The sequence below is a fragment of the Pararge aegeria genome, chromosome 7 (genome assembly GCF_905163445.1).
Source record: "Pararge aegeria chromosome 7, ilParAegt1.1, whole genome shotgun sequence".
NCBI lineage: Eukaryota > Metazoa > Arthropoda > Insecta > Lepidoptera > Nymphalidae > Pararge > Pararge aegeria.
The window spans coordinates 16,121,924-16,134,268 of record NC_053186.1 but is presented as its reverse complement, the minus strand read 5'-3'; the positions used below and the strand labels follow the sequence as shown (position 1 = coordinate 16,134,268).

At 33.7% G+C, this 12,345-nt stretch overlaps 1 protein-coding gene across 1 annotated transcript in view; it reads left to right on the top strand.

Moving 5' to 3' along the window:
* The first annotated feature begins 333 nt into the window (after positions 1-333).
* Positions 334-12,345, top strand: part of LOC120625278 (N-alpha-acetyltransferase 15, NatA auxiliary subunit) — a 140,858-nt gene continuing 128,846 nt past the window's right edge. The window contains exons 1-10 of the mRNA XM_039892295.1: positions 334-482; positions 752-836; positions 1,391-1,653; positions 1,902-2,209; positions 2,955-3,089; positions 3,914-4,051; positions 4,894-5,161; positions 6,130-6,286; positions 6,975-7,099; positions 8,351-8,564. Coding sequence (XP_039748229.1) covers positions 426-482; positions 752-836; positions 1,391-1,653; positions 1,902-2,209; positions 2,955-3,089; positions 3,914-4,051; positions 4,894-5,161; positions 6,130-6,286; positions 6,975-7,099; positions 8,351-8,564 — 1,750 coding nt within the window. The 5' untranslated portion in view covers positions 334-425. The remainder of the gene's footprint in view (positions 483-751; positions 837-1,390; positions 1,654-1,901; positions 2,210-2,954; positions 3,090-3,913; positions 4,052-4,893; positions 5,162-6,129; positions 6,287-6,974; positions 7,100-8,350; positions 8,565-12,345) is intronic.

Here is a 12,345-nt window from a genome sequence, read left to right as displayed (position 1 = left end):
CCAATATTTTAGAAAAGTATTACCAGAACTAAATTACTGCTTACCTAATTTATTCTACGTTACGTTTACGTATATACGAGATAATTTTATCTTTACCCAAACAACAAACTGACATTTATAAATTAATCTGGGCTAGAAAACTATTTAAGCGCTTCTGCTACGCAATATTTAATCAATTTGAAACTCTAGGCAAATAAAGGTTTTAAATTTTTTATGCAACTTTTTTTTCAAAATTGATTTCTGGATTAAAATATATTATTTACATGATTCGTAACATGGCAATATTTTTTTACAAGTCACGTGACCCACTTGTCATAGACTAAACCTCCTTCATCGACTTCTTTGGTTTATAGCCACGAGGTTTTTAGTAATATTTCAATTTATTAGTGAATTAATAAAAAGATAACTCGTATTCTTTAGACAAAATGCCTCCAAGCAATTCATTGCCACCAAAAGAGAATGCTCTTTTCAAAAGAATATTGGTAAGTTTAGTTGTAAACAATCAGTTTGGTTCAAGTGTCTTGTCATTATCGCCTAATAAAGCCAAATAAAAAATAATGCGATTGATATGAAAATGCAATTACACTTCAGTTGGAATGTCCTTTAGCCGGTTCTCCAATAACTTCAATTTCATAAATAAATCTTAAAGGGCTTCGCCGTAGAACCTATGTTCTTAGATCTGCTTTATTTGGGTTGCATCCAATAATAAATAGAGGTTAATGGAATCTAATTTATTATCTAATATTTTCAGCGGTGCTATGAACATAAACAATACAAAAATGGCTTGAAATTTGCTAAGCAAATATTATCGAATCCTAAATTCTCAGAGCATGGAGGTATGTCAAGAGTTTATATTATTTATGTTTTAATATTATTAGCTCTGGAACTCATGGAATTACTTTTCATTAATTATTCGAATAACATACATGAAGTCTGAATCTATGAAGTATAAGTTAAAAGTATATAATGGTTTTAAATAATATAATACAAATAAGCCTAAGCAGACCTAGGTCCAAACTTGGCAAGATGATTGTACCAAAAACATAGATGAATATAAAAAAATCTGTAAACATTTAAATATAAATATCTGCATTTAAATATTTATAGTAAATCCAATTTTAAGTATGTGGAAGTAAATACATACAAAACTTATTTTTTCAGCATACATGTCTTATAATGGACATTTAATAAAGTTATGTACTAAGCATAAACTATACTCTTACTTATTATTTAAAAGTAATCTATCTATTCTCTATGTAGCTATTTAATTTTTAATAAAACTCATTAGACCAGTAAGAAAGATTAGGTCCTTACTATAACTGATCCTCATGAATTATGTATATATGAATTAATTTTTGATAAATAATAAAATTACATAAAATGATTACAGAGACCCTGGCTATGAAAGGGTTGACATTAAACTGCCTTGGCCGTAAAGATGAAGCATATGAGTATGTTCGTAGAGGTCTCCGAAATGACCTAAAATCACCTGTATGCTGGCATGTTTATGGTCTTCTCCAGAGATCCGACAAGAAGTATGATGAGGCAATAAAATGTTACCGCAATGCATTAAAATGGGAAAAGGAGAATATACAGATTCTCCGGGATTTGTCTTTACTCCAAATTCAGATGAGAGATTTGGAAGGTTACAAAGTAAGAAATATTTAAATTCTAGTTTAAAAATGTTTTATGCAGTATAGTTATTGTAATAGAAGTAAAGTGAAATGATGGAAAAGATAGTTGCAAACAGTTGAATAGCTTCTAAAGTTATTTCTTTTTTTAAAGAATTCTTATTTTTAAATTCATGTTTATTCTATTACTAAATTCATACTTATCATGTTGAGGAAGAAGAGTGTGCAATTGTTACTGCTGAAATAAAAATAAAAAACATTGCCTTACAGGACACTCGCTACCAACTTTTCATGTTAAGACCAACACAAAGAGCATCATGGATTGGATTTGCCATGAGCTATCACCTTCTAGGTGACTTCGAAATGGCCAACAGTATACTGGATGCCTTCCGAACCAATCAGATGAAAGGTCCATATGACTATGAACATTCAGAGTTATTATTATACCAAAACATGGTCTTAGCTGAGTCAGGACAGTATGAGAGAGCTCTACATCATTTACAGAAATTCCAAAGTCAAATTCTAGATAAGTTATCAATTAAAGAAACCTCCGGGGAGTATTATTTGAAATTGAAAAGGTGAGTGCTCTGGTGCTTAATTACTCAATGTATAGGCACTTATCTTAATAATGTAAGAAATTAAAATCCTACCTCTAAAGCAAAATGGATAGAATTCTGTATGCAAAAATCAATCGTAATGCAACATTTTTGATGTTAGTTTTTAGTCTGCGGAGATGAAGAGGTGTTTAAATGCATTTCCAGAGCAGTTAAGAATACAAACCCCTAGAGAATCAGAGTCCTGATTAGTACTACTTATGGAAATTTTTAATAAACCTAGGCATCGCCTTAATGGAATGCCTATTGATTTAGAGAAAAATATTTCACCATCTCCTAGGTGATAACTAGTGGTGAACAGTTCATGTATGCCTAGAAATCTCCTTAGAGCATGTGTTACCTATTTATACATTACCTTGTTTGTTGTTAGTGACATTAGTACCTCCACTAAAAATACTCCACAAAAGATATGTATGTAGTTTTTCTTGTAGCTGTAAAATGCTTTTTCTTTTTCTTAATCTACAATTAATGTATAAGCTCTCAATGATCAGATGGAGTATATTCTGCTCATGTTTTTTGTCTTATAAATTATATTTATTAAGATGTCATAATGTAGTATAAACACAAAGCTACTATGAATTAAACTTTTTTTTCAAAATAGACAATGCTAGATTATTATCTATGTATAAATTAAACAAACGTTACCAGGCCCAAGAGGTTAAGTTTTTTGGTGTGCCAAGTAGTAAACCTGTAATCTTATTTATTCCAGGTATAAAGAGGGGGAAACAGTATATGAAGATTTGCTCAAACGCAACCCGGAGAATGTGATGTATTATCAAAAATTAGTAGAAGCTAAACAGCTTCATGATCCTGATTCAATTGTGGCCTTCTATGAAGTATACAAGTAAGTTTCTTTCAATCAACTTTAAATACAACACATTTTAATAATTTTTCTTAACACTGTATTCAACCATTCAGAAGTAAGGATTGTTTTGTAAAATCCTTTTATAATAATACAATGAGTGCTCAGTGCTGAACATATTTATTCAGCTTCAGTTCTAAAAATTTTTGCTTGTTATCCTTATATTGACTCTCTCTAGCCAATTTCTTACATGTGCTTAGCATAAACTGTGCAGCACTAAAGAATTTAATGCAATTTGAGTTTTATTTAATCAATATATATTAAAATTGAATAGCTGTCATTGGTCACTGAAACTAAAACGGCTAGACTGGTTTGGCTAATTAAAGTCTTGAAAAATGATTGGAAGTCTAAGGAAGGTTTAGACTGTAAGAAAAATACTAAAAATTATAGTAGAACTCTTCTGTACATGTGTTTGTCACGTTACTCCTAAACAGCTGGACTAATTTTGATGTAATTTTGGGTGTACATTTCAATGGGCATCTGGTTGGTTTGAAAACACAATTACATCTGCTATGTGGCTCTGCTTTATCAAGCAAGATAGTGTCTGCTGGGTCCACTAGTTCCTAATAATAGTAAAATTTTCATGCTGTCACTGTAAGCAACACTTACATATAGATGCTATCTTAAAATTTTGTTACCTTACTGGTTGGTGTGTCTAGATAATTGGACACCATACAGTTGCGACTGTGTTGTATCCATCTGTCTGGTCTTGCAGATGGTAGACTCAGCTTGTAGCGACGCACAAGAGTCTTTCATTGCACAGCTTCCTACCTAAGACACTAATTTTGATTTTTAAACCATTTCAGAAAAGAGTATCCCAGAGCAATAGCGCCCAGACGCCTGCAACTGACAGAAGCCAGAATGCCCTGCTTTGAACAGCTGGTGGACGAATACTTAAGACACGGCCTCCACAAAGGCATCCCGCCACTATTTGTCGATATGAGGTAATGATGTTATAATGTTGGTTGAAGATTTGAATTTGGAAACTTTGAAGAAATAAAAAGTACTTAGTACTTATTATCATTAAGACAGCATATCGAACCTTGACCGCCGAATTAGCGTAACCGTTATATAACATTCATTCCAAAAGCGGGATTATTTGAATATGCAAATACAAAATTTTTAAAATTTAAAATTTAAAATTTTATAAAATTAAAATGCATATAAAAATTTTCGTAACCGACAGGACTTGAACCTGCGACTCTCTGGCAATCGCGGCCTGAGCGCTTTTTCCAATTGACCTACAGCAACACAAACAAAAAAAAATAATTATATGCATTTTAAATTTATAAAATTTATAATTCCTCAAGTGTAGGTAAAAACACGTATAAAAATTATAAAACTGTAAGGGATAGTCTGATTTGACACATGGGAGATTTCCCACTGGGGAAGTTATGGTGCTTTATCGCCATACGACTCACGAAAACTGCTCATATGACCGTTTTTACTAAACCTAGAAATCACCTTAATCTGATGCCTAGTGATTAGATTAGATGACAAAATCGTTAAACGAACTCTGATGTTATGTATAATTTTATAACCACTTAAATCCAAACCAAAAAAAAGAAAAATATGAGAAGAGAATAATGGACCAAATAAAAATTTGCTTCATTCGAAAACTATGATGCATTTGCGATTATCATTTGACGAGCATAATAATAATTATTCATTAGCCTACCCATATCACACATTCTTCAACCATTTCTTGCATAAAGTTTTTTTGCAACCACTTACCCGTTGTAGGACGAAAAATAAATCACTGTGTATATATAGATTTCCGTTCCAGGTCTCTATACGCTGACGAAAGTAAAGCGGAAACGATAGAAAAACTGATTCTACAATACATGGAGAATTTATCAAACTTCGGCACGTTCAGTTCTGAGCCAGACGAAGAAAAACAGCCAGCTAGTGCGTTATTATGGGCCTATTACTTCGCGGCTCAGCATTTTGACTATAAGGAAGACACGGATCGAGCCCTGCATTATATAGAGGCTGCGATAGAACACACGCCGACGTTGATAGAATTGTTTATTGTTAAAGGAAGGATATATAAGGTTAGTAATAATCAAGTATCGGACCAACTCCTTAGAACGGGTTAGGATACATATGAAACCATGGCATGGTATTTTTAGGGATTAAAAGTTAAAGAAGTGGTTGCATTCAAATGTGAACTACATATTATGTGTTTTTTTTCTCTACCATAAAGCATCAGTGAGATGCTTTAATGCCTATTACAATCTAGCCTATTTACTTGACTAATGTGTAACTTGATTTTAAACTTAACTTCTATATCTATCTTATATTTTATAAATAGTTACAACTAAGATATAGTCAAATGACTTAACTCAGTCTCTAACTATTATTCTAGTCGACAAGTTGTATAATGGCAAAAAAACAAAATGCTATTTTTTTTTTTCATCTTTAATTATTTATAACTTTTGCAATTTTTCATGTGCTTACACGCTTATGGCACATTTTTCTAGGCATCATTCCGAATCCAATGAGCTATCGCACATAATTTTAAGAGCAGTATCTCTATTTTGTACCATTTTCCACTTGTCGACTAGACTATATGATTTACGTTCACATTGTTCATGTCAACTTATTACTTAGCACAAATACTACTGCAATGATCGACACTACATTAATCGTCACTTCACTAGCTCCAAAGGCGTTTTCCCTTTTGAGCCTTCTCACTAAATTTTCGTTATTGAGTAGCTTTCGTTAGGCTTCTGGATTAATATGTTCGAGAAGTCTTTGCTGGTGAGCTTTTTATATCATGTAACATAAATATTACAAATATCATGTGAAGTGTGACTTTAGGGCAAGTTCAGCAAGCTTACAAAACACGCAATGAATGCCTTCGTAGTATCTCCCATTTATTATTTGTCTATCTGTTACAAAGTCGTGATGAAAGTAAGCAGTTCTCGCTTTCATATTTTTTATTTGTACATCTTTTACAAAGTCTTTCTTTATTTTTTTTTTGTTTTACTTTTCATTATGTTTTAATTATTATTTGCAGCACGCCGGAGACCCGGTGTCGGCATACAAGTGGTTAGAGGAAGCGCAAGCGATGGACACGGCCGACCGTTACGTGAACAGCAAATGTGCGCGTTACATGTTACGCGCGGGACACGTTAAGCAAGCTGAGGAAATGTGCTCCAAGTTCACAAGAGAAGGTATTATTAAGTGTCCATTGCTGAACATAGGTCTTTCCAAGAGCTACCCATACACGGTCCACCGCCTTTCTCATCTGTCCAGCGGGCTTTTGGTCGTAGCACACTCGAGGTTACCGATTAGCGTTATTTTTGAAATCCACTTTAATTTAGCCATTGACTGCAATCTCACCTGGTTAAGAGGTATGGCAGTTATATTAAACCCATTGAATAAGAACATATATACTTGATGGTATATATTTTATGTAAACATTATTCCCTCTAAACAACGTGTAACCGAATTACGAAATAATGTTGAAGGATACATAAGTATATTTCATAAGGAATCACTCTGTAAATATATTAAATCAAAAGAAGCATATTTATTTTTTCATACAAAACATTCTAAGTGTTTATTTATGACAACTCTATTGAAGATAAAAGACCGATACGCGCACAGTACCTATGCTACGTGACGAGTAACTAATAAATCGATAGGAGACACGTGATTTTAATTTTGCATTTGATGTAGGCTGTGGCTGTGGCAGTAGTTTACTCAAAAGCTATTAGATGTTCGGTTTCACAGATAAGTCTTGAGAGATAGTACATAATAAACCTCTTAAATCTGTGAAGTATTTCTTCGGTTTAAATCGGTTTTTTACACGTACGTATATTTTTCCCAGTATGAATGTGTATTTATGTCTTTGTGCAGGAGTGCCAGCGACAGAGAATCTAAATGAAATGCAATGTATGTGGTTCCAAACGGAGGCCGCGGCCGCCTACCAGCGTTCGCAGCAATGGGGAGAGGCTCTCAAGAAGGCGCATGAAGTCGATAGGGTGAGTTAATAACCCTAGCATGTCGATTATCGAATCGGATATTTTTGCCTATTCTGTTATTATTATTAAATTCTTTATTGTACACACAAAAACAAAATACAAAGAGAAACACATTAAAAAAATAAAAAACTAGTTTAGGTGTGCAAAGGCGGTCTTATCGCTAAAGCGATCTCTCCCAGACAACCTTTGGCGAAAGTAGTTCTTACAAGGAACGGGTTGGTGTGGCCAAAAAAAATTGTTAAAAACCTGTTGAACACAAATTAATTACATGTATTTATTAAACTCTTAGTGTACACCACAAAGAAAATTTTACAAAAATGCAAATACAATTGAGCGATAACGAAGATATAGCGATCTCTTTCAGGCACACAAAAGTGCTTAAATTAAATGCACAAATATCTTATCTTGACGAAATTGATGGGCCTAAATAAATCCACAGATTACATACTGTAAAGGATGGAATTACTTTTAAATCTGTTAAATTTAGTTTGGAGATTGGTACCATATATAAATGCTTTAGTATTTTTCAATATTATTTTATTTCACAGAACTATAGTATAAATTTTCTATAAATCTTCCGAGCCAAAGTCACGTGATCACAAACCCTATTACAGTCTATTGACATGATAAGACTGTCAACAATGTGGTATTGCTATTGTTAGAAAGTGACTACATAGGGCCTCCTGGTTTCTCGGAACGTATTTTAAATATTTTTAGACCATTCTGTTATATTCAATAATAGTTTTATAACCATTGTTGCTCCTAAATGAACCTTTAAAAATAAATGTTAACAAATGACACTGCATTTATTACGTTTTTATAGACTTTGCAGTTGCAGTTATGTGACCCCAAACCGAGCGTTTTGGCCCCATTTTTTTTTGATTTAATATCATTTTGGTTGATTAGAGACGATAAAAAAGCAGTCACCAATTTCTCTAAAACGGTCCTCCTGTTTCGTTCCATTAACAGACCATAGATGAAAGTAACTTTTATTTTTCATTTTCGACAGGCCATAAGTACATAACTGTATAAGTACTTCAATAAAAATAATTAAATTTATTCAATCTATTGCACTGTCATCACTGGGACTCATTTTACATGTAATTCTTTTTAGTCACCCGCATTTGTGTTTTAAGCGTAAAAGCAACAAATTTTTAATTAGTAAAAATGCATATAACTTCCAAAGTTAAAGTCTATCGGAGCTACAATGATAGTACATAGTAGTAAATAATGTATTTTATTTTTTTCCAGCATTTCTCCGAAATAATGGAGGACCAATTCGACTTCCACTCGTACTGCATGCGCAAGATGACGCTGCGGTCGTACGTCGGACTGCTGCGGTTGGAGGACGTATTGCGCTCGCACCCGTTCTACTTCCGCTGCGCGCGCGTCGCGATACAGGTGTACCTGCGGCTGTACGCGCACCCCTTGCAGGACGTGCCGCAGACCACCGAACCGGACACAGGTCAGTGAATGACTTAACTTTTAACCTGTAGAGAAAATCGGAAAGAAAAGACTGCTATAGTCGGAAAAATGTAATAGGCCCGTTTTGACATTTGTGCAAGACCATAGAATGTAACTTGGAACGAAACTGAAAGAAACAAAAAAATAAAAATCAATTACATACAGTGTTTTAAAAAATACGTAAATTTTTTTGGGACGTTAAATAATATGAAAGAATATATCGCGAGTATTCTTTTTGCGCTTACTTCATAGTAGCATGCAATTTATAATTGTTGCGAAACGTTTCGAAAACAGTTACGTTCTCAGTCTTTTTTTTTTATACTAGAGCTGTAACCATTTTGTTACTGAATATCGAAATTAAATATTGTGTAGTTATCTTTACTGCAAAGAATAAGCTTGGTTCTCAAAATGGGTTCTAAATAATGAGTCTGAGTTGATGTATCTGACCAAGCGGCACATGACTGAAGCGTCCCCGCGCGCACTGCGCAATTTTTCGTTCCTCATCTTGTAAAGTTGACTGTGCGCTCGTTTAAGTTTGATATATATTGTTTACTATTACGTTAACTATGGCTCTTCTAATTTGGACATTAATTTAAACATAGTGATTTGACTCGATTTTTGTGTTTGTTGTTATATAGTACTAACTCTGTTTCAACATGTTGAAAAGTGGACGTATAATCAACAGCCAGTCACGCGTATTGGTTGTGAAGTTAAAGGAATACTTTGAACGAACGAACACTTTACAATACATAATAATATGAATCGAGTACTGATACAAACTTGAATTGATTTATCGTGAGTATCGAGTACAGAGTCTTATGGTTCCATAACTAGTTACGTCGCGATGACAAATGTCAAAACGGGCCTATTACATTTTTACGACTATAGTAATAACAAATGTATTGCCACTAATTTACAATCACTATGTAAAGCCACATACAACCATATGACAACCTACCATGTATATATTTATTTAGGAATACACAATTTTTTTTATGGGTAATTGTATATGGTGGTGGTGGTGGTGGTGGTGGTGCATACCACCCACATTATTTCTGTATTTGGTTTCTTCGCCATTGGTTGCCTGGAACAAAAGGGCTATGAAGCAATTAGGCCGCCAAATTATATACGCCTTTTTGTTATACTTTTCTTTTTTATATGTACTTTTTGTGGTTTTATTTATCCATTCATTCAATAATTAATTCAATTCATTCATTCATTCATTCATTCATTTATTCAATCATTCATGAAATGAAATGAAATACAGTACATTGTACATTAATTAATATAGTACATTCATTCATTCATTCATTCAACCATATCTTCGGCACGCCCAATAGTATATTATTTCTGCGGCCAGAGAAACAGTCATTAAGACTTACGTTTGTGTGGCTCATTTTCGCCGCGGCCCATAATCATACATTCGTTCATCGTGGCAAGGGCTTGTTTAATACTTTTCTCAAACATGTCTTTACTTTGACTCTTATTCTAAAATGCGATTAGTTTTTAAAAACAATGAAGAATTTTTACCGCGTTAAAGTTTTTATTTCAAAAAGCTTTCTATTTGCTAGCTTGTTCAAAATCAAATAAATTACTTCTTTAGTTGCTAGGTATTATTATTATTAAACTCTTTATTTGCATACCACAACATTAACATATACAAAATATAGTATATGTTAATGTTGTGATATAGTAAACATAGGTATCGAAGTAAATCGTTCCTTTTCGCTAAACCATGAAGTATGTCTGAGAAAATGACAATTGACGGTCTTATGACACGGCACTCGGTATTATCCTTCTGAGATCTATACAACATGACATTTTACAGGAGCAACCTTTATGTTGCAGAAGTTTATCGGAAGAGTGAAAAAAGACCTGGTTTATTTAAATGTGTTAACATAAAGCAACTTAGTTAATAGTTTGACTATGTTCTAGAGTAAATAGAGGCTAAAAATATAATTTAGTAACTTAATAGCTGCTTTAAGTGCACGGATGATAGCACAGGCTGTATGGCAGATACAAACAAAGAAAAATAAAGCGAAAGGTGTTGTTCTACAGATTTTGTAAATATCCAATTCATTCATTCTCTCCACGGCTTCGCTTGCATCTTTTGTGTTATAATTATAATATTATGAGTCCACCTCTTTGTATACTTATTGAGAGTATCGACGCGCAACCAAAGCCAACGCTGCATTTCCCACACCGCACTCATAGCCGGCCATTTGACGGCCGACTGGCGCAGTGGGCAGCGACCCTGCTTTCTGATTCCAACGCCGTGGGTTCGATTCTCACAACTGGATAATGCTTGTGTGATGAACATGAATGTTTTTCAGTGTCTGGGTGTTTATCTGTATATTATAAGTATTTATGTGTATTATATTCATAAAAATATTCATCAGCTATCTTAGTACTATGGAGGGTAGAGGTAAGGAGAGTCATCTTATATGGGAGAAAAGTTGAAAAAGTGTCCAGTGTATGCGCTAAATAACAGTTCAAAAATCCTCCACAATGGCGCTGGTGGATGCACAGGGTATGGTATGAATGTAGCAATCGTAGATGAATTGAAGTATGCCGAGTTAAAAAATTTAATGTCATTATCGACTAAAGTAGTTAATTATTGAGAATTTCAACAACTTACGTTGTACAAAATATTGTGGTAAATATAACCTAACCTTACTTCCTTGTATCTCCATACTTCCTTGTTTATTTTTCAAGCCTACTCTAACAATATTTATATTTGGCGCTTCTTTTAAGAGTTACCCTGATGCAAATGTGGCGCCATCCTAATTTAATACATTTTGACGACACTTTTTCATATACACAGATGACTCTCCTTACCTCTACCCTCAATACTTAGTACCCAAACACAAGCTACGCTACTTTGGCGCTAGATGGCGACGTGTGTATTTTATTTATTTATGTATTATATTATATTATATAGGTTGCTATCGGGCGGAGATAACTCGTTAGTCTTGACACATTTGGTACTACTCATATAACTGTTAATTAACTGCATCCCTTACTACCAATGTTACATTAAAAGTTGCTACTTGAAGGAAGACAACTTCCTTTTCTACATATATATATTAAATATCATGTTAGATTATTTCGAAGCAAAATTATCACTTCAATCTGTTGAACTGTTGCTGCATTACTGACGGGTAAGCCAACAAACACTCTTCTATTTAAAAATAATAAATGTCAGCGACAACTTAGACGTCTTCTTCAGATAAAAAGTCTTCTTTATCCTTTTCTATCTATCTTCTTGCAAAATATCGTCAATATCCATTAATCTTGCCAATACGCTATCACCATTCTGCTGTAGACTATAGAATAGCAAGACATTATTAGTTTTTAATTTTACCCTTGGAGTTACAGTTGACTGGTTCAGTCAATCGATTGAATCGGTTATGTAGTTAAAAAACGCCCATGTGTATTAAAAAATGGACACGAATAAAAACAACACCAAATTTATTTGTTTGAGCACAAGCTTTTATAGTTTTATCGTCTTTATTCGATTGCGAGTCTTCCATACATCTACTGCCAGCCTTCTAGCGAAATTTTTGCGATATAAAACGCCGAATATCCGACTTTAAAACGAGGTCTTATAGATTTACTTTACCATTTCGTTTTAATATCGAGATTCACGGATGCAATGCTTCCGAGATGTGCAAACTCATACTGGGGAGTAAGAGTTTTTGTTATTGCTACTTAAAATTTCTTATCGCCTTCCGTTCCGTATTTTTATGCAACTGCTACAGTTAATTTTGTACGGGTGACAA